This window comes from Chelonus insularis, unplaced genomic scaffold, assembly GCF_013357705.1.
Source record: "Chelonus insularis isolate UGA/USDA-ARS -01 unplaced genomic scaffold, ASM1335770v1 contig_70_pilon, whole genome shotgun sequence".
NCBI lineage: Eukaryota > Metazoa > Arthropoda > Insecta > Hymenoptera > Braconidae > Chelonus > Chelonus insularis.
The window spans coordinates 1523193-1546990 of record NW_023276716.1 but is presented as its reverse complement, the minus strand read 5'-3'; the positions used below and the strand labels follow the sequence as shown (position 1 = coordinate 1546990).

The window sequence follows — 23798 nt, the reverse complement described above, 5'->3', positions numbered from 1 at the left end:
CCGCAAGACGGCGCCACATAGGACTTGAATTGGTTTTATTGCTCACTAGGCAGCGCGCAGTGCGTTCAATTCGTGATTTGGTGAGTCCCGTGAGTTTTGTGAACGGAGTGGATCTGTGATACAGACAACGATCGCCATTTTCTACATTCGTGGTTATAATTCACTACGCCGGATTGCATTGTGTTGCAGCGACGTGTTTTTTTATGACGTGCTGTATGATATGTTGTGTTAGAATTATTAAAGTTCAATTATTGTGCTAAAGAAACTGAGTGTCGAATATGTGTTTGGCGTCTGTGCTACATTAATGAGGGCGATGCCCGGACACGCGACTGGGGGTGCGTCAGCGGATATGGTGAGGATCTAAGGGGAGAAAAGGGAGATAAAAATGTGACATTTTGTCAACGTGTGGTACGGTAGGTGGAAACGTCTCCAGAATAAATAATTTAAAATCTCATCAATTCCAAATCGTCTTTAAATTAATGCTGCTACTCGTGGAGTAACGGAATCATTTGGTCTCAAGCGATTATGCAGCTTGTAATCAAACATGCGAAAAGTGATACAATATAACATTTACTATCAAAGATTTTTGCAGATATGAAAATTCTAAGTAGGTGTGGCGAGTCATAAACAAGAGAAATTAAAAGCTATTTTTTCTTATCTCTTGTTGTAATTTACAGCAGTTTTTTTATCAATAATTCACAAGCTATCATTGAATATTCTTGACATATGTATTTATAATATCTTTATGTACTATTATTACGTATTTTATATAACTGCAAATTACTAACCAGATTCAATTGACAACTTATTCATTGTTTAAATTCATAACCTATTAGTGTACCTTCAATAAATAGTGTCATCAATATATAAATTAGCAATATTCTAGGTGTGGCATATTGAAAAATTCTAGTCATCATGACAAATTACTATATTGTTATTTTTAATTTTTTCTACTATAATCAAACAATTAGTCAGTATATTATTTTGATTGACGAAGTAACCGTTAATTACCTTTCTTCAGAAATAATTTCTATATGAACGGTCGATTAAAACAGAGTATTATACATCGTTGATTTTGTTTCCATTGAAATTTAAGATTCAACTGTCGAGGGCGTCGGTCTAAAGAGCACTTGATGATTATTACAAAGGGGGTGAAGTTTTACTTTTTATTTTCGCCATTCATTCTTGGCAACGAGCCGATATTGTTTTTGATTTCTCTACGGACTAAGTCGCTATGTGACAAGCTTGAAAGCTCGACAAGACATTTGATTCTATTTAGTTTGAAGCTTTCAAAAAATATTCATAAAGAAAATAGCCTTTTTTATTCAATCTTTTCTCTTCAGATAAATCAATAATATAAAATAAATGCATTTTCACTGATAAAAAGAGGATTTTTTCCTAATAATATATAGTGATAGAATTTTTTAACTATTTGACTATATTTTTAATCGATAAATTTAACGTTTAATTACTAGATTAGATTTAATCTGTCAAATTGATTGGCTTTCTCGTTACGCCTCAAGTGTCACGGAGGATAAAAATATTTTAGAGACTCGACTACCTTCTGATATTCAATTAAATTTAATTGATTATCATGATTATATACAGTCAGTTCATGAACTATTCTATCGATAGAAATTTATTGAATAATTATTCTTCCTTCTTTTCGCTTATTAGTTATAAAGCAAAATGATTATCATATCAGTAATAAAATATTTCTGATAATAATTTTCTAGTTGTGATGAGTAATTGTTTGAGTAAATATTTACATTTAGTACACTTACAGATTCATCATATCAACAATGTACTTAGGAAATATTAATTACAAATGCATTATATAACTCTCAAAACAATTTCCTTTTATCAAAGATTAATTTGTTTTGAAAGTTAATACATTCATTAATGCACATGATAGATTATAATCAACTCATTATAACATTTTATCTTTATTCTAAATACCAAGTAAGTTTATTAAATTAAAAAATAAAGAAAATGGAGAAAGAATTTTTTTTTTAAATCAGTTTTTTTCACACGTTGATAAAGTAATACTAGTATTTAGTGTAGTTTTTGATTCTAAATTCTACACTTGCTAGAAATACAAGTGATTGCAATGTAACACGTAAGAGAAAATGACTGATAAGAAAAAAGAAATTTTATTGCGGTCATCATGAATTGAATGCCAATGCCATTTTAAACTACAACAATACTTCCTTTACTATCTCAAGTAACTTACTGGTCAACTGTGTGCTAATTATAAGTAACCCTATTTGGCCTCGTTGACATTCCATGAGGGTCGTGTTCACATTTGCCCTCATGTACATTTTTTCCCTCATCAGGATCCAGTAACCGAGTTCCCCATGTTAAAGAAGCCTCAGGCTAATCCCAGATCATAGTTTTTTCTGATCAAAAACCACTAAGTCGTCTAAACCTATGCTCTTATCATTATATATAATTTTAGCATACTCATATTAACTGAAACCATGCAAATGTATCTTGCATTAAAGTCAAATAAAAATAGATGAGTGCTGAATTCATATTTCGTTAATTATTCCACATGGTGATTCGTACTGCTGAATAAACCAGACAAGAGTTGAATATAAATAAGTGAACGAAATATTTTTACAATATTCCATTTTCAACAAATAACTTTTCAAACATCAGATAAAAGGATTTATATGAAAACTCTGTATACATAATTACATGATATAACTATGAAAATAAAATTCATTTGATAGAAAAGTATGTTAATAAATTATTGAAATATTCCGTTATTACTTTTATGATATTGTTTTTTATTACATATTCATGTAATAAGAAGTTATAATAAAATAATTCAAATATTTCTGATAATTCAAATAACTCATAAGCTTATTAGTTCCAGCATATAATTAATCCTCAATATTAATATTTAATATTACCAGAAATAATTAGTTATTTAATAATTATAGAAAGGTAGAATGTATTTATGGATTTAATAATATATTCATGCTGGAATATTCCAATGAAATATTATTACAGAGTAATTGAAAATTTATTTCAAATAAATTCAATAATTTATATTAATCATTCATGTTATTTAATTTTTAATTATATTTTCCAATACTTAATTATAAGTCAAAAAAAAATCTGGTAGAAAACTGATGTTTTTAGATTCTCTCAATTTATTGAAAATTGTTAAAAGAACTAATCTAAAGTTAGATTTAAAAAGTATTATGTTTTTAGATGGTTTGCTTTGTTCTGATATCTTCTAGACCATACTAAGATAAGCAACCAATTTGAACAAAGAGATATTTTTGTTTTTTTTTGTCATTTGATAAAAGAAGTTTAGCTAAACAAAAGTTAGAAAATATAGTAATATTACCCAAACTTTTTTATAAAAATACCCAGCTATAAAATCTTTGCAAGTGTCATTATTAAATAAGTTTTATGTAATAAAGAAAAAAATACTCAACAAATATTTTTAATTTACAAAATAATTTTTTTTTTAAATAAGAAAAATATTCAGTCCTGGTTAAATTTAATTTATTCTACCAATATCTTTTATGTAAAATAGTCTAACATTTTTTATTTAAAATTATTGCAAATAATATCAAATATAAGAATGAACGAAATAATAATGACATGGAGGTATAAAATTTTTTAGAAATAGTTTTAAAGAAAATTTTTTTTAGTACTTCAAAATGATGGTAAAGCTTTGAAATGATAGTTAGGGTTTAGGTATGATTTATTCCTCGAACGACTCTATTAACATGAATGAGACAAACATTTCATTATCATTCCACCCACTTAGACTCAACACATGTAAAATTCATTAACACATTATTTGAGTATTTGTGCATAGATATATAGATTTATAAGCATCAATAACATGTGGAATTGTTTTATCAACATCATGACATCCTTTCTCTCACCTTCCGTTTTCTACGTGAGTAGGAAGTGAGTACTAGCATGACTACTTTGATATTACTCAAGATATATAATATATAATATTCATAAAAGCAGTTTTTGACTTCCTTAAATGGAATTAAAATGGTTCAAATAACTTGTTCAGATTCTCAAAGCAAGAGAAATGGAGTTATTTCATGTAGAAAAAGTCGAGTAGTATAATTTAGTTGACCAGTTGGTAGTGGTAGAACTTCAATGTATATAATCGATAGATCTGCAGAGGAGAAATTGTTACCTACTACAGCAACAAAGACACACCTTGACGTTCTCTTTGCAGTTATATTAAATGATAGAACTTAAGTTCATTCAATATATATAATACCTACTTGCTTTCCTTTTTTGTATAGAGTTAGTGTTTAATAGCTTTTTGTTGATGTCAGCATGTATTTTTTTAATTAAGAGACTTGAGGTATTTCAGTTGAATGGTATAGTAGAGAAGTTATTTAATAAACAAAGAGAATGAAAGAAATATAGAAACAATCGATAATAATATTCTTGTGCACAACACTGAATAATTCAACTGGTAATTTTCAAGTTACTTAAAATGATTAAATCAATTAATTTAGCAGTTGAGTCTCTTTGTTTTGCTTGCTATTTTAAATTTTATATTTTAGTAGAATTAAAATAATGTCATTAATTGTTTGCTAATGAAATTTTTGTATTTAATTTTTTTTTTTACAATTGTTTGCATAAGTTAAAATTTCTTGATTATTTTTGCATCAAGTCACTTGATGGTGAATGTGTTCTGGGATTTCTCACAACTCAGCTAAAAATAATTATGCTATTAAAAAGCATTTGTTTGAAAATGACTTCTCTCATGTCTGACAAGATACTTAACTTGTATTCTATTGAACGAAAACAGATTGTTGACGTTCAATTGACTTTGTTCTAGACTACTTTCTACTGTTATTATATAGAGGTCGACGTCTCTTCACCACACCATAACGAATCAACATCATTCAGACAGTGATAATCTATCCCAAGGGTGAAAAAAAAAAAAAAACATTTGATTGATCAATTTTCTTTTTTTCCTCTGAATGAAAGGTTTATTTTAGCAGATGATTAATTTTGTAAATCTTCAAGTGTGATTTTGGGGAAAATAGAAGTTGTTGACAATTGAGAATTTTTTTTGATTTTAGAAATTTTGTTTGAAATGATTTTCCTTTAGTTTAAATATCTCAAGTAAGTGTTATGTAGCTGTAAGATCTCCATGAATGCGTGTAAACAGTTCAGTCGTGCAAGGTTGGGTGATACTAACCGGTTCTTCATATCGTGTGACTTGTTTCATTGAGTTAAAAATCATTAACACTTGTAAAAATTATTTCAACACGCTAAGGTCATTTTGTCGATTACTGAAAAAGAATTTTTAGCATAATTAAAAAATCAAGCATTGTGTATTGAGTTTTATAATATATACATTACCCTTGCAAACCGGTTTTTAATAACAATATTTACAGTTTATTTATTATAGATAAATCTTTTATTTATATTTTAATTTTTTTTTTTCAAATAATAATAGGTAATTATGTTTAATTTTTCAATAAGTTTAATAATATAATTTAAAATATTAATAATAAATGAAATTATGGGAATTAATAATATTATGTAGGTTAACAATATTGAAATTATTTTGATTATACAATTGTTATTTTCAGCAAAATTTTAAAATATTTTAATAATAATCATTGTAAGCAATTCCTGCTGATTAAAATTCAATTATTCATCAATTCTGTTATTCTATATTATTCAGAATTTCTTGAAATTCAACAAAAAATTTCACTCACATGAATAAGTTATTTATGTATAATTTAATCTATTTTAATTTTAAAAATTCAACTATTTACATTTTAAAATCAATTTAAGTTAATGGAAGTTTATCAATCATCTATCAATAACTATTCCAAAAGTTATTCTACATTTTTTTTCCCCAAAATATAGTTTTACCTGCAGCTATTGTTGATATCATTGCTATGAATGATTGATGCACAAAAGCTTGATCTAAATATCTAAATGAAAATAATATTCAGGAGGAGAGGGAAAAATATGATAATGACAATGCTCATTTTTTAATAAAAGAAAAGTCTGAATGATACCATAAATATTCAACAACGATAACAATATAAATATAGAAGAAGTATCAAATTTTCAACATTTTTAAAGGTTATTGAGGTTGTGGATTGAGCTTGATATCTGGTGACTCACAGCCACGAGGGTGTTTTCTCCCTTTTATGTTTGTCTCATGCGCTCACCAGTCGACACATTCTACCCTCCCTGCAGTGGTACGAGAAGTGGCTGTTGGCTTGATCAATATTGCGAAGAGCGCAGGGTCTTATGGCTACCGTCGCTGAGAAACGTGATTTTATCTCCTTCAAATAATTTATTTTCTTCAAGCCTATAACCTATAAACACTGCTGATACAGTTTATAAAATGAAATTGTGCCATTGGATTGATTCCAAGTAGATCGAAATGAAGGTAAATATCAGAGCTAAGTCAGCAAAAAATTCTCGTATCCAAAAGTACTGACAAAAAAGAATAAAAAAGAATGGATGGAATTTGATAGAGACATGGTAAATAGACATATTAATTCCATTTTATTCTTACTCACCACACTTCATATCCGGTTTCACCCTCAAATTTGGTAGAATACTACCAGCCGTTTCCGCACACGATAGATTAGATGATAGAGTGTATAAAGCGATTCATTCGCGTGATATGAAATAGGGGAGGCTGACGAGAACTGGAGCTTTAACTGCTCGTGTGTAAGCTGCAGTTCACTTATTCCCATTCGTTTATGCAGCATAAACCAAGATATTTTTCATTATTTTTAGTTTTTTAAATATATTTTTATGGTAAAGTCCATTTTAAATAACACGGCTATTACCTGCTGTAGTAAATTACAGCATTATAAAAAAATCATGGAAAAAATTTACTGCTGAATAAAAAAAATACTTAATGGTAGGATATTTTTGCACAGTAAAACAACACAAATTTATGTCTAAGAAATATTTTATTTACAAGTTTTATTTATTTAAAAAATATTGCATTAATTCATGACATTTAATCATTAATTTATAATAATTTTATAAAAATCAAAGCCGAGACAAGATTTATTGGAATCAATTAATAATACATTTGTTAAATTAATCAGATAATTTATTGTGATTTTTTGTCAAATTATTTTATTTCTTACAGTATTTTTTCTCTTAGCACTGATGAATAAAATAAAAAAATTTACAAATAAAGTTATTGACATTATTATATAAAGACTACTTCTAGATAATTATTTAAACAAATATTAAATTTATGATAATTTAAAACAGTATTTGATCAAAAAATATATGCATCGATTTATTGTTTTATTTAATTTAATAATTATATTTATTGACTTCAAGATTTATTAATTAATTAAAAGAAACAATCAAATAAATGATGTTATCTTAGTAAAAAGAAACTTTCTTTGAATGAATAAAAATTTCAAAGACCATCATTAATGGATAAAAGATACAATTTACTTTTCATCACATTTAAGATGAAATTTTTTTTATCACATCTCTTACTGATGGTGAATGAGAGTGAGAAAGTTAATACAGTGCATTTTTCCTGCTAAAAGCCATGCACAAGTTATTTAGCTACATTTCACATGGTCACACACATGTGAATATGAATTTTATGAGTCATATTGTACGACACAGAACTGTGTGGACTAGTAAAATCATCAGTTTTGTATACATATTCAGTACTCGATGTATGTTTGAAATTTAAAAAACATACCATATGGACAGCATGTGCTAACACACGAGACGTTAGCCTTTTTCCTCTACAGACTCATGAGACATGTTTATTTAAACGAGAATTCATGAATCTAAAACTAGAAAAAATCTAAATGCAAAAATATACTTTTGTTAAAGGTTTTAGATAGCTAAAGTCAACTGATGGCTTTTAAATTATAGCATAAATATTCATTATAAATTACCGTCATTTTTCAAGTAGTTGTGTGTTTATTTATTCAATTAATTACACAAATTTGCACAGAGTAGAGTTAATTTATGTGATTTTTATTGGATATAAATTCTTTAAATTACTTTTTTATGCTCCACATTGTTGGTTGCTACAAGACAGGCTTTTGAATAATTGATTCAAAGTTGCAATTGGTATTCTATTTTCATAAAAAACATTACCATCAAAGTTATTTATTTTTATTCTTTCAAATGTTTAAAAAATACATTACATTGTAATTAAAATAGAGTAATTATTTTCAAAAAAAATCATTATTATCAATTAACAATTTTAATTAATAATTGTTCAATATTTGCTTTTTTTATTTCATAAAACTGTAATTAAAATACTTACTATAACAATTATTATCAACTCTCATTATAATGATTAAATTGTGTCGGTTATTAACATTAGAGCATATTCTTGACATATTTTAATTACTGGCTATTTATATTAAATTTCAATTATAATATTGATGCTGTAAATAATAATGTTCGAACTCATTATCGAATTAATTAAATATCAACGTGAACATTTTGTAAACAATTAAACTTATGAATGAATACTGGGAAACTTTTCATTTTAATTAAATATAATAATTGTTTCTTTGAAAAAAAAAAATATTAAATTTGCTTGAAATAGAGTATAAATCACGATGGATTCACGCTCTGAATAAATTCATGATGATGAACTAGTGAGCTGATTATGTTCTATTATCGTGCAGGTACCAGAGTTGGCGATGAGAAGGGTCGAGTCGTGAACACAACAACGAGGAAGAAATCGTCGGTGGCGTCGAACGCGTGGGAGACTTTCAGCTGTATATAAATCGTAACATAGGAAAGGGACGAAAGGCTTGTAATAAAGGCTTTGGTGTGACTCATGCTCAGTTCGCATATAAGCTAAAGGGATGTTAGATATTTTAAGGTCCGTGGGAGGTTCCTGATAAATCATTTCAAAGAGTCGTCTTATCGTTCAAGTGTATCAAGCAATGTTACACTCAACTCTATGTTGTTTATTATGTTGAATATGTTTTGTTTTGGTTCTATTTACTGTGGATTCGTGTATTACCGATTAACATTACTACGTAACGATACTTGTTTCATTGAGATATAGCTAGAGTCACACTAACGTAAGCAGGATGATGCCTATAACGTAGATCCCAGAGTAGGGGAAAGCTCCAGAAGCCTAAGGCATGATAGTTAAACTTGATAGCACTCGACCCTGAGACTTCTTCTCGCAATGGAATATTTTATGAGAACGAATGGTGAGAAAAAAGGGTAGATAGTCTTCAGGCCACAACCAGAACAGTACATCCATCCATGAAATCACTTTTAATTGGAACAATAAAACTGCTAATATGTTTTTTATCACCAACTTATAATGAATATCATGTATTAGAGAAAAACTTAACATTTACTTTGTACATAAAGAAAGATAAAATTTTTCTCTAAATAAAAAATAGATGTTCTAATTAGCAGTTGGAGATATAATATATTATCTGATTCAGTTAATCTGTCAATTGCTTATTATGTTGCTACTGCATTTATGACCTTAGGATACTTCTTTTTCCAAGTTATAATTAATATTTATCATGCGACAATTAATAATTATTTTTACCTGTGAGTATCAATTATAGAGTCATTTATTAATTCTTTATACTTAATGAGGAAATTACTTGTCCTTTGTTCAATGATTATATATTATTAATATTTTTTTAATATTTATCTTCTGTTGATTAAAAAACTCCAGACAAGTTGTAAATAAAAGGATAAAAAATTTTCAAGAGTTATTGCTATTATGCAAATATCTCAGAATTACTGGTTGAGTTTCATGTTCTCCATAATCAATTTTCCAACTGACTGCATGAGCTTTTTTAACACTCAATTTCATGCAATTAGTAAATGAAGCAACAAAGTAAAGCTTCATTTAAAACGAAACATACCAAGAAACACATAAAACACAATATCAATTATTGTTCATGGAGAATTATATTGTTCAGATTTAATATCACGGTGGAGATGATGTTTTGTTGTTGGAATAATCAAGTTTTATGCATTCCTTTTTTTTTATTCTCTGAATGTAAATGGTAATGGTGTGTCGACTAAATGTTTTGTCAACTTCAACGCAATTTGACGTCAAGTGTAAGAAGTGTATTATCCGCTTTCACGCTTTGAATGCAGGTGCAATGTGCTGTTTACCTTCTTAAGTCTTGACTGGTCTGTTCGTGCCGCCGTTGACTGGCAATGAGAATGCTAATTAGACCGAGCCTCCATAATAGTAATACTTTAGTTAGATATTATATGACGTTATACCATATATGTATGAATAATACTGAAGAGTCATCACCAAGCATTACATTCTCAGTTTCTATACACTTATACATGTAACTCTTGTCTAGGTTTTTTTTTGCATTCCCACGACAAGCTAAACTCATATTATTACTAACAAGTTGAAAGGCTTCATGACATTTGTGCCAGTGGTGGAATTAAATCGATCTTCACTACATCTTGACATCAATGAGAATATTGTAGAAACGCTTCTCGATAACGTAACCGGGACGCGCTAATTGAGGCCAATAGGATTACCAGAGACATGAGAGGTAGCAGTAAATGACGTGATCTATCGTTACTATTATAAAATTACTTGTCATGACCTGACTATCTTGTACATATTTTTTCCTTTCATTTTTTCCTTTGATCAAAAGCAGTAGAAGGTTTAATTAAATAAAAATTACCAATTTCCTAGGTTAAATTAATCAACTAGTCGATAAAGTATTTAGTATTTTAATAATTCCATCAAAAATTAAAAAAAAAAATCGTCATTTATGATCATAGAAATAATTAAACAACATTTTTTGATATTTATTCTTGATTCTTGGTGATGATAAAAGAATTATGATTCCTAGATGTTTATAAAAATAATAAAAAAAATGTTAATTATATTAATATAATAATGACATAATGAAAACAAGGCATAAATTGTTTTATCACATGTTTATCTACTAGCCTAGTTACAGGAAAAATAATGTTACTGTGACAGTTAAATAGTCTTTCACTCACAGTCAACAGCTACTGGATTGACATTGTTTAGCTAAAAAGGTTGGAGTTTACTACTACAATCTTAAAACAACCTGAAAGTGATAAAACGTGTATCTAAATCTCTAATGTACACTTGAGCTAGTAAGATATGACATTAAAAATATATTAGTGGTACTTGTTCAACCCAAAGTCTGTATCAATTGAGTGTATATTTATGGACCAGCATCAATAGCTGACCTCAGCATCTTCATTTATGGGAGATGCTACTTAAACAACAACATTGAAGGACATTCAATTTGATTTGGTTTGTCTGAAGGGTCTGACTTTAACAAAGACCTGAATGAGTACAGACCATAGTTAAACTAACGAATAAGGTTCCCTCTAGACTTGGAGGCGTTAGAAATAGAGGAGTCAAGGGACTTGCTTCTGTAATTATTACTAAGCCTAACTATACCACACCTGTTCAGTTTATCTTGAGACCTGCAGTTTATGATACTCCTAGCATTGCAGGAGGTCTTCCGTCCACTTGAGGCATTTCATGTAAATGTGGTCGTTTCCAAATTAGATCCATCCAGAAGGCCCCTCCCCATTGATCCCTTGTACTGATCTGAATGCAGCTGGTTCCTAACATGTAGGAAGCTGTATCAGATCAATTGCTCATAACCTGATTGACGCCCTGCAGGAAGAAATTAATTTTTAAAAAATTATCTCTTCTTACCTCGTTATCTGTTGAAAAATTATGCAAAGCAAAAAATGGAAAATATTTCCAAACTTTATTCAGTACAAGGTTTTGTGTTTGAAGATTTTATTTTGTGATAAACTGCTATGATTTAATAAACTTTTTTAATCTACTAGTAATTACCTATGATCTAGCAATTATTTATTTTCTATTGTGGTCTGTTATCCTATTTGCCTTGATTGAATTTCTGAACTCGACTCCTCTGTTGGAATTGATTTCCCTAGTTGTTTCTAAATTTCAGATATGGTTTATTTTGGTTTTAATAGCTTGTGACTGGCTAGTAACGGACTATCTCCCAGTCAGGCAATTTTACTTTAAATTGTTGTTATTTCAAACATAAAACTTTGGTTTGATCTCTACAATTGATTGAAACTTTATCCATGAGTTCGAAATTTTTCGATTTGGATACCCAAGTTTACCAAACAGATATTCATCTGAAAATGTTTTATCAATGATTTCTTAAGTTGATTTATTGAAAACTTCTGAAATAGTTGCTTTGCTTGAAACTGATTCATCTAAAAAGTGTCTGATAAGGTTTTTCAAACAATCCATCTGAGTCAGTGGATTTATTTTCAGTTGAAATTTAATAATTGCTCTTCATATTGTGAGGATGGTGATGAAAGGTGAAGTTTAATAACCAAAACTTTTGATGATAAAGGATCGTTATATGAAACTTTTCCAACAGTCTCATTCAGAATAACTTCCTTGCTAATAATGTCAATTGAAGGGTCATTATTGTTTTATGAATTTCAAGGAATTCTTGATTATCACTTTGAAGTGAGTTGAAGAAAGAATGAAATGGAATCCGGAAGCTAGGCTGATTGTAACGAGGTGCGTCATCGTTCCGCATCCTAGAATATTTATCTAGTAATCTCCACAATGTTTTTAGAAAAGATTGATTCGACATTGCACTAAGAACATGAATGTACCGTTTACTTGAACGAGTTATTGCTTCACAGACGATTGATCTTCAACCTATCTCAACTAAACTCCTGCAAGCGATTTTAAGGGTGTCAAGTTCTGTAGTATTAAATATTCTTTAGAATATATTGAAATTTCAAACTTTTTCCATATATACTTACATTTTTTTTTGTAATATATCATGACAGATAAAGATTACTTATCTCCAATTTGTCACTTCATCTGAGATTTATTTAGTTGCTTGATAAATTTATAGTCTGAAAGAGTTTTTGGAGTGATCGTAGGAAATATCATTTTATGCTTCAATCATTAGATTTTTATCATCATTTTGACAGCCAAGCAAGTTATGGAACATCTTATCTTCAATTTTTCTGCTATCATTAATTTTTCACACATAGTGTTAATGACTCTGGACTGCTCGCATTTTTTTAAGGACCATAAAAATCAATATTATCAGGTACTTTTTAAAGTCATACGTGTAGGATGTTGAAGGTAACTTGCTTGGCTATAAATATAATACAAGCTGTCAGTTAATGATTTAAACCGGATCCAATATATTTTTCAACACGAGTATTATAATTAATAAGGCAAATCATAGTTTAAAATAAAGTATTATTTAATTAGTCCGAATTAATCTACAATGAATTCTTGTATTCCAGGTCTTACGAGAGCGGTGAGGAGATTCAAAAAGAAAATAGCGGGTCCGATTAGGCTGATAAGAGCCTAAAAATGCCGCTCCCGAAAAGGTTGGTAGAGCCTGTACATGTGGCTCGGGGTACAATCCCTGAGGCCTTTCCTCTACCATCAGAATTGGAAGCTGCAACAAATGGGACCTTAGCCAATACAATTAGGCAGCTGTCAAGTCTATCAAGACACGCAGAAGACCTGTTCGGGGAGCTGGCAAAAGAGGCACATTCGCTAAGCGATCGAGCCAACTCTCTGCAGGCGAGAATAGACAGATTGGCTGTTAAGGTTACACAGCTGGACAGTAATGTTGAGGAAGGTAAGTTGAAGCTTCCTGGAAGATATACTTGGTACTGCAATACCAAAATAGAGCCCCAAGTTAGTGGCGAATTTAATGATTTATGCCTGACTATTTGCATTTTATTATTGCAGTTTCCTTGCAAGATATTCATATGAGAAAAGCATTCAAGAGTTCGGTTGTATTTGATCAACAAGTCGTATCTCGAGATACTATGCCAACAGCAATGCTTGAAACTTATCAACAGTGTGATACTCCGCCTCCATTGGATAAACTCAATGTTTACAGGTATGGTTACTTTTTTGATCATTTATTTTTATCACTTTATTCGTTTTCTTATAGCCTCTGAATAATTTCCAAGTTAAAACCTCTGCTTTCACCAGATACCAAAGAAAACGAAAGCTGAGATTATATTAATATTTACGAAATCTTAAGTAAACTAGAGACAGAAAAAGTTGAAAGCAAAGTTTGTATTTCTTATAAAAGAACATCTTGGATATTCGCTTTTATTTCAAAAAAAAAATGTTTATATTCAATTCTGATTTACAACTCATTGATAATTCTAAATTAATTGATGCCTTTTGACCTGATTTCTCCAAGTGTATATGCATGATTGTTATAATGATCAAAGAAATATTCATTAATTTGTGGAATTGAACAATGTATACTCCATCAGATGATTTGCATACAACTGTTTACTGTGCTGAACAGAAGTCAGTTGGGCGTGAGCCAGAGGATTGTCAAAAAAATTATGATGATTCATGTTGCCCCAAGCTAAGTGATATGTTGCACAAAATTGTGTACTGACTAGTGCATGAGTGCACAATGCAGCCATGATTACTGTGCTAATATGATTGAGCTCATGCAGTATTGAAATGATTACTGTCTGCCACATGGATCATTCATATGTTACCCCGAATGACATTCAATTTCTAGAATTAAAGGGAACAGATGTTACCTTCAATTAATTATAATTTTATGATAAATTTCAATACATGAGTGCTTTTCGTTGTAAACTATACCAATTTTAGTACTGAACAAGATTCAATAAAGTTGACACAATGCAATAATAATCACTGCATTGTGCAGCATATGACTTAGTTTGGTCCAATACAAACTATTTCATTTTTTTGACAATTTCCTAGTTCACGCCTGACTGGTTTCTTCGCAACAATATATCCAGTTGTGTGCAAGTCTTTTTGTGTTCATAAGTTTGTCATTGTGCATTTTTTCTAAAACCGGATATTCAGAGAAAGCAACTATATATGGAACAGAATACTGTTTTGTCTTCAGATTATCAACTTAATAAATTTAATAACTGTTTCTAGTTTTCTCTAATTATTTACAGCTATTTTAATGATTAAATTTATGATTCTAAAATAACTTTTACATTTTTAGGGAGGATGGTAAAGATGGATTAAAGTTCTATACTGATCCAAATTACTTCTTCGACCTTTGGAGTCAAGAAATGCTGAAAGATACGGAAAAGAAATTGCATGATCGAGGGAAAAAGGTAAAACTAATGATTCTTTATATACAAATACATATAATTATATTTACACAATTGTTAACAAAAAAAAATGAGGTTTTATTTTGTTACTAATTATTATGCCTACAATCGTAATTCTAATTATCGAAAATGTCCCCTTGATTATAGACTGAGTCTGAATATGCCGAACCGTTCAGAGAGGCAAGTCGATGGTTTGGATCTTTGTAGTTTTTCATTATTCTTTTATTAATTATAAGCTAATATTTAATATACATCCCAATACATCGATTTTTAAATCGATATTTTTTATTGTTAAATTACTCATTCACTCACTATTTAATCGAGCTCACATTCTGTGTGGATTTATGTCATTAACAAACTTTTTTGCGCTGTTAGATTGTTCTAGCTGCTCGCTTGAAAATTTATTGTAGTTCTGCTAGGTATAGCTAATTCATTTCATAGGCCTACATTGTTTAGGTTGTTTTTTAATTCAAAGTCAATTGCTGTGATTTTGTTTGATTTTTAAATCGATTCATACTTTTTGTTTCATTTATTTATCTTGAAAAATCTATAAACAAATAATCTTATATACTTTGAAATTTTATTCATAGAATAAACATTTAATCATTTTGATTTAAATAAATCATTTGAATATAATTGTTATTAAGAATAAAATTCATTAATGATATTCAATAAAAAATTGAATTCACTATCAATATTAATAGAGATACATTGAATATTGCGATATTCATGTAGGCCTGTGTTTTCATCATTAATATCTTCGTGTTCCCTATTGTAGTAATAAAAAAAAGCGTCACTTTCTTCATTACGATGTTTATTTTATACTACATTGTTCAATTATCAGCGTTTACAGTTAAAAATTTTTGTTTTTTGTATTTGTAAAAAGTCATCGATAAGTCATACTCATTAATCATTTGTAAGTGTGATAATTTATCATTCACACAAATCACGGCATACTCATGGATTGAGAACTTTGGCTTGCCTATTCTTGATATGCACCTTTTTTATAATATTAAATAATGAAATATATATTAATAAATATTTTTTTCTCCATGATAAACAGCCTCATAGGCCTCGGAACGATGGCAGTAATGTTAGTGGAGGCGGTAGACACAAGAAGCGTGTAAGACAGCCTCATAATACAAGAGAAAGACAAAGACAACTTGCAGTTGGTCATGGCGAATATATAATGCCACCACAGGGTGTACAATATAGAACACCACACAATATTCCAGATGAATCACTGTTAGGAATGGTGATGACGGAGCCAAGACCTCCAAGACCAAATAGTATTGAACTTAGGCGGAGCTATCCACCTGATGAACAACATTTGTATAGTCCTCCTACAACTGATCACTACAGGTAATCATTTGTTCCTTCATTTATTCCAATAATTTTCTTGAATTCCATTAAAACTTTAATTTTATCAATCTTGAAACATTTTAATTACAGAACTACAAATTACATTTCTCAAAGTTACGATGATGGAAGTCTGTATAGTTCCCATTACGCCCCTGGGCAAGGCCAGCCAGGTAGTGAAACTTATCAAAGTCCTGGTGGTCAAAGTACTCCAAGTCGTGGTGGACGGTCGAGACCTTCGCAGCCCCCACCAGCACCACCAAGTAATGCTTCAAGTAATTCAACACCTACAGTGGCATCTGCAAATAATACACCAACGAGAGGAAGGTCAATGAGTTCAGGAAGAGACACTCTTCCGCCTCCTCCACCTCCTCCGGGAGAAACGATGTCACCGCCATCAATGAATGGAACGATTCCGGCACATCTGCTTAATAGAAATGGCAGTCGTTCTAATAGTCCATTACCAAGTCATCAATCAACACCGACTCCACCAAATCATACAATTCCTGTGGGAATCGATGAGCCGGATCCTGCGCCTCAGGATCTACCGCCACCACCACCTACACCCGATCCAGTACCATCAAGACCAATATCACCTCCTTGCAACATTCCACCGCCTCCTCCACCACCGCCACCACCACCTATTGCAAATGGACCCATGCCATGCGTACCAATTAGCAATGGTGATATTGCCAAGATGATTGCGACTAATCCACCTAAATTAAAACCACTTAAAAGCATCGATGATAGACAATTAAAAAAGCCGCAAAATCCTAATATTCCTATTGTGGATCCACGAAATGATTTACTCAAGGCTATTAGAGATGGTAAATTTTTTTTGATTAATTTTTTTTCAAGTCTTTTTTATTCTTTATTTTATCATTATTTCATTTCTGTAAAGTTAATAACTTTTAATTACTTGAGTCTTTCATCTAATTGAATTTACTCTGCAAACTCTGTTGATTAACTACTATTGATTGAATAGTCATAATTTTTATCGAATTTAATTGAAGTTTTAGTTCAGTGTAGTTATAATTTCATCTAAATATTTTAAAATTTACAAAACTATCCGTGTTATGAATAAACCAATTTTGCAAACATTTGCTTGCGGAGTAAGAATATTAAGATAGTAAAAGATAAACAATTTATTTAATCAATTAAAATTCAAATTTATTCAAAAGTTTAAGAAAAGAATTTACAAATAATTTTATTTTAAAAAGAAATAGTTATCAGACTTATGTCGAGAATAAATTATTATCTTATTCAAGAATAAATTAATTCTTTTTTATAAAAATTGTCGATAAAATTTAATCATTATTATTGTCTTTTTAGGAATTAAATTACGTAAAGTGGAGAAAATCGAACAAAAAGAAGTGGAGCGTGTAAATGCTTTAAATGATGTAGCATCCATACTAGCAAGGCGTGTTGCTGTTGAATTTAGTGATAGTGATTCTGCATCAGAAAGTGAATGTGACAGTGAAGGATGGGGAGAGCAAGACTCGAGTATCGCCTGACCCGTGTCATTCCCTCCTGCTGCATCTGCCTCGTAAAAGAGTAGCCAATCATTGTATTTAAGAAAATATTCTTTGGTCTCTATTATAAATTAGATATGTTCGATTTTAAAAATTTTCATTATATCTGAATTTCTGTAATTACATCAGAAGACAGAAGTCATATGAGGCTTGTATATTTTTAATTTAAATATTGTTATAAACAATTATGATAAGAGTTCAACATATTAAAGTAAGAAACTTTTCTGTAACGAAAAATGAAACGAGCCAACAATTTTAATGTGCGAAATCATTTTCAGTACATTCCGCAGTACTAATTATTGATGTATACACGTGATAAGTGATTTCATACTTTATAATACATGTTCATCATTTAAAATGTTCATAATAATTACGAGTGTATAAGTAAAATTATGCTAAGTAGGGAAAATGCTTAATTTAATGTGAAAATTATATGTGTATGCAAACAAAATATGGAGAAAAAAAAGAGCTGCAATACTTGCTGTCTTCCTCAAAGTTTCAGAGAACTCAAGAGGAGAAAGACATTAATACATCGTAAAAAAAAAACATTTGTTAAAAAACCAAAATACTCCATTAACAATAAGGTTAGAGTAATAATGAAGAGTATATTATTGAAAAATAATCTCAAAAATTTTAATTATAAAATTTAGTTTAATATTCATCTGCAACGACAAATACATCATCATATAATGTATAAATAAGAGTAATTTATTAATTATTATTAACTAATTAATAATTCTCCTCCATCTCTTTTGTCTTCAATCAGTTTTTAATTAGACAATTGAATTAATTTCACTGAATACGTCTTACTTATGATGGATCTAATCAATAGACTTTTTTTTATTTATATGTTAAAAAAATAAAAGTATCAAAATTAATAAAAAAAAATCCTAATACATAGATTTTTGTTTTATTTTTGTAGCAATATACAGTAGTTGATAAAACCGATTTTTTATTACCCTCATTAAAAACAAATTTTTTGTTTTGTCTATTACTTCATTTTTAGAATAAAATTCTCTAAAAATAACATTACATGTTATAATTTTTGCCTTTGTATCATTTAAAGAAATTATTTGCGATCAACACGACGTGATTTCTATCTCAATAGCCCATAGTGGTCCGATCGCATTCGGAGCTTGGCTAAAAGTTAAACATCTACCTAGTTCATAGCTTGAATAATTAACTCCAATTCTTTAATGCTTAAATAACTAAACATTGAATTTAGAATTTTATTAAACAATTGTGGGGTTAGATCTAAAATACTCTTCGGCTTGATTTATTTCAGTCAATATCTACATCAATACCAATGAAATTAATTACTTTTACAAATAATGGTAAACACCATCTAATGGTTTTTCTCCAAGCAGTGACTTTTTTGACCTATTTCAGCCGCAAGCAGTCTAAATGGTAGTTAAATTGGCGATTCATGTGGTCAAACAACTTCCATATTTGATAAGTGTGTTGAGCCCATATATTTTGCTTTAAGCTTTATACAGAAACTTGAATGAAGTTAAAAAATACTTGCATTGCTTCAGCGTTCTTGATTTAATCTTCAAACTGTTCTAATGACAATGCTACATATCTTTCACTTACTGTTATTGAGAAGATTCTAAATTCATGCACTTGTTCATTTTTGTGAAAAGAATCATGGATATGTATCAAATTAAACTTCAGTGATGAATATAAATACGTTCCATTTCAAAGACATATTCGAAAGTGTCTTCCCTTCAGCGCTTGTTGATATATGCGATTAGTTTTCTTACAGATATTTCAAAATTTCGGCCTTTGGAATCATGGTCGTCATACCTATTGTTGGTTATTAATTTCCTTCTACATTGAAGTTCATTTTGCAATAAATATAGTGTTTTGTTTATTGTTTATTATGAACTTTTTATTGCAATTATTCATAAACAAATACGAATATTTATCCATGCGATCACTGAGCCGACGATCACGCCACCTAATGGTAATTTTCCCATTTCTGTTGGTAAAGAAGAAAACTGGATACTGACGGTTTAACACATTGGACACGAGATTTTACTTGAAGTTTCCAGAAAATATTCTAAGTCAAACAGCATTAGTATTTGACTGCGATCGTTCGAGTGTTTGTCGTTATTGACTCCAATTTTATTTTAATTCATTTTTAATCAACTCAATTTATAAAACCGACTATACAACTCATTAGTGTTGAATTACTTGCATAGCTAACTCATTTTTATTCCTCAATTAATACATAAGATCACAAATATATAAATTTCTTATTATTACAATAATCAATCAACTGTGAAGACTTGGAGATTTTTTTGGAGGTAAGCTATTAGTATAGTTGATATAGCCTGCACATGTGAGATGTCAATTTTATTATTAGATTTTTTGTCAATATTCTGATTATTTTTGAAGTAACATCCATGAGTCTGAAAAGTTTGGTTATATGTAAATTATAAACTCGTGATTAATGATTATGAAGTGACCGAAATGATATTTTTGTCATGATTATAGGGTTAAGACAAGTCTAAAGTAGTTGAATCACTGTCTATAAGTATAAAATGGCAAAGTGGGGCCAGGGTGATCCAAGGTGGATTGTTGAAGAAAGGCCTGACGCTACTAATGTCAATAACTGGCATTGGACTGAAAAAAATGCCTGTGCTTGGTCGTTGGAGAAAATCAAAGAGTTATTTAAGGATTTACAAATTAAAGGAGACGGAAGTGAGTGATTATACAATCAACATATTTGAAAACGTAGTTGGAACGAAGTCTGACAGTAATGACTCTAGTTATAACAAAATAATATTAATTGAAGTTTCTGTATTATTGAGTAACTAAGTAAAATTTCTCTTTGATAATATATATAACTACACAAGAAATATTTTACTCCATTTCAAAATCTTTTTGCTTCATAATTAAAAGCTGTCAAATTCAGATATTCTAATACAAGTATTATATTCTATCTTTGGAATTAGTTAATATTGTAATCAATAGATTAGTAATTTTCGTATTTTCTGCATTTTTCAGTACAATGTACAATAACAGAAGTAGAAACGTGTGATGGTGAAGCAGTGGCCAATAACAGAAAGGGCAAGCTTATATTTTTTTACGAATGGAATATAGTGTTGAAATGGGTATACGATCATAAGAAAGAAATTGAAGGCAAAATAAATATTCCTAATCTATCTGAAGAAAACGATATTTCAGAAGTAGATGTAAGTACTGGATCTTTTCAAAGCTCGAAATAACATATGTAAATCAAGTCAAATTTGTACTTACATAATTTGGTTTTATAGATTGAGATTACATTGAAAAATAGTACAAATGAAGGGGAGAAGATAAAACATTTTCTGCACTCAAAGGGAAAAGAAACTATACGGAAACGACTGAAATCTTATGTTTCTGCGTTGAAAGAAGGTATTATAAATTTATTATTCATTTATTGATTTTTTTTTGTATTCATTAATATATCAATATGTGCATTATGTTATTAGTTTATTATTAAACGAAAATTGGAAGTATTTTCTTGGAATTTATCTTATGTCAAAATTTTATAAAACCTTACAAGTTTGAAGAACTCATATAAAAGTGGTATATTTGATAAGATGTTCCGAACTTATAGGGAATTTCAACTTTATCGTAAAAATTTTATATATAAATACAATTCAGAAGAAGTTTACATACGTTTATTAAACATAAATTATAAACTTTTTTTGTATAAAACTTCTTCTAAACTTATTTAATACGATTATTATATACATATTAATTAATAAATTTTTTTGTTTGCAGAATTTTCGAAAGGCATGATTCTTCCAAAGAAAGATAGTGATACGAAAAACGCAATTAATTCATCAACAACAGTTAACAATGTTAAAGCACAAATGAATAAAACGATCACGTCAAAAGATAATAATAAATCGGTAGGATGCAAGATTGACACAGTTACTATAAAACAACAACAAAAATTCCAATGTAGAGCTGAAGAATTTTACAATGTTCTTACTACTCTTGAGGTTAGTAGGAATTTCTTTATTGGAAAATAATTTAAAACTAAAAAAAAACTCGTAATAAAAGCTGTTTTTAAAAGAACCTTCCGTTTAAATTGAAAATATAAACTAATATACTTTGCAAGACAAAGTTAAAAGTATGAATAATTTTCATTCCAGATGGTGCAAGCTTTCACAAGAAGTTCTGTGAGACTAGAGCCTAAAAAATCTGGAAAATTTGAATTATTTGATGGTAATATTTACGGTGAATTTGTAGACATTACACCAACAAAGATTACTCAAAAATGGCGTCATAAACAATGGCCAGATGGACATTTTAGTGAAGTTACTATTGACATTAGTGAAAAGAGTGATCATACGGAAGTTAATCTCACGCAAATTGGTGTTCCTTCTAGGTAACTGCTACTTGTTGATTCAATTATTCTACATCTTAATTATTTATATTATTTAATTAATCAACTATTGTTATGATCACGACAAATTATTGAATGTTTTTTCTTCTTGAATTTTCAAAATTTAATCCTTATAAATGAATGTTTTATTTTATTTAATTATTTATCAAATCATTAATAAAGATGTACTTCTTTTTCAGTGAGGAAGAATCAACAAAAAAAAATTGGGAGCGATATTATTGGAATGCTATAAAATGTACGTTCGGATTCGGCTACTTTATGTGATCAATTTGTCCTTATGCTGTATTTATTTAATGATAAGTAGAATTATATATAAACATTTGAAGCTACGTTCATTTCAATGCTTGAAAAACAATCAGGTCTTCAATCGAATACAATTCACACGTAATCTGATCATTTTTCTTTGCATCTAAAATTCATCATCAATCATGTTTATAATACGAACCAATTGGTAACGAACAAGAGAATGAAATAAATTCAAGTGTATTATACACATCGCTACAGTGAATAAAAATCAATTCACAAGAAAAGAATTTTGTTTCTTTTTTAATTAAAGTCTTTCTTTAATAATTAACTTGATTAGGATCCTCTTTACAAATATAAGATGTATTCTATTTACAAAGAATAATGGTTCTAAAAACAATAGTAAATGGCAAGTGGCAGGTAATGAAATATTCGAAAACCCTTCAAAAGGCATTACACCATTTTCATTGTCAACTTTTCAATTTATCGTGTCAAAATGTAGTTGATAATTTATAGATAATTTAATATTGATTAATTTATTTTATTATTGTCTATAATTAATTATAAACGTGTTAAACTATAATCTACTTTGAAAAGCATTAAAAAATATCATAAGAATCTCGTTGTAAAGGGCAGATTAAAAATAATTAAACGATTCGACCTACTTATCTATATAATCATAAATATTATGTTAAAAAAAAAAGAAAGGTACATCATTAAAAATGGATATTTTTTTTTAGAATACTCTACCACTTTGCTAATAACTTTTTCCAATGATTCTAATGCATTTTTTGTGTTAAAAAAAAAATAGATGAATATTGGAAATTATCACTGAATTTATTATCATAGTATTGAGAATGGATTAACTTCAGTATATCAATGCAATATTTAGAAGTATGTATGTATGGAGTATGTTGAAATGAACAATAGGATTCCAGTAATTTAAAAAGCAAAATTATTATTATTAATAAACAATTTTTTAAAACAATTTTTACACGGTGTACTCAAGCGTAATAGATTACAGTTCTTATCTATCATTCTAAGTACTAGAACGCAATTTACTTGGCTGGATAACGACTTGAAATCGGATTAAATATCATTTTAACAAATGGTAATATCTCAGCGCT

At 29.1% G+C, this 23798-nt stretch overlaps 2 protein-coding genes across 2 annotated transcripts; both read left to right on the top strand.

Moving 5' to 3' along the window:
• Positions 1–60: 60 nt before the first annotated feature.
• On the top strand, positions 61–18161 carry SCAR (wiskott-Aldrich syndrome protein family member 3 SCAR). The gene is made up of 7 exons (XM_035089767.1): positions 61–413; positions 13300–13643; positions 13757–13910; positions 15021–15135; positions 16196–16494; positions 16585–17318; positions 17824–18161. The coding sequence occupies exons 2-7, from the start codon at positions 13370–13372 to the stop codon at positions 18003–18005; spliced, it is 1758 nt and encodes a 585-aa protein (XP_034945658.1). The 5' UTR covers positions 61–413; positions 13300–13369; the 3' UTR covers positions 18006–18161.
• A 1883-nt stretch (positions 18162–20044) lies between these two features.
• LOC118070947 (activator of 90 kDa heat shock protein ATPase homolog 1) lies at positions 20045–22958 on the top strand. Its single transcript, XM_035089846.1, has 7 exons — positions 20045–20332; positions 20523–20729; positions 21036–21223; positions 21305–21425; positions 21798–22021; positions 22175–22410; positions 22608–22958. Exons 2-7 carry the CDS (start codon positions 20570–20572, stop codon positions 22690–22692), a joined length of 1014 nt encoding a protein of 337 aa, XP_034945737.1. The 5' UTR covers positions 20045–20332; positions 20523–20569; the 3' UTR covers positions 22693–22958.
• The last annotated feature ends 840 nt before the right edge of the window (positions 22959–23798 follow it).

Excerpts from the sequence above, each read along its gene's own strand:
- LOC118070947 (XM_035089846.1), top strand. The coding sequence starts at position 20,570 with ATGGCAAAGTGGGGCCAGGGTGATCCAAGGTGGATTGTTGAAGAAAGG. Across the intron at positions 21,224-21,304 it reads ACGATATTTCAGAAGTAGAT|ATTGAGATTACATTGAAAAA; the intron begins GTAAGTACTGGA and ends TTGGTTTTATAG. Across the intron at positions 22,022-22,174 it reads ATGTTCTTACTACTCTTGAG|ATGGTGCAAGCTTTCACAAG; the intron begins GTTAGTAGGAAT and ends TTTTCATTCCAG.
- SCAR (XM_035089767.1), top strand. The coding sequence starts at position 13,370 with ATGCCGCTCCCGAAAAGGTTGGTAGAGCCTGTACATGTGGCTCGGGGT. Across the intron at positions 13,911-15,020 it reads GATAAACTCAATGTTTACAG|GGAGGATGGTAAAGATGGAT; the intron begins GTATGGTTACTT and ends TTACATTTTTAG. Across the intron at positions 16,495-16,584 it reads CCTACAACTGATCACTACAG|AACTACAAATTACATTTCTC; the intron begins GTAATCATTTGT and ends TTTTAATTACAG.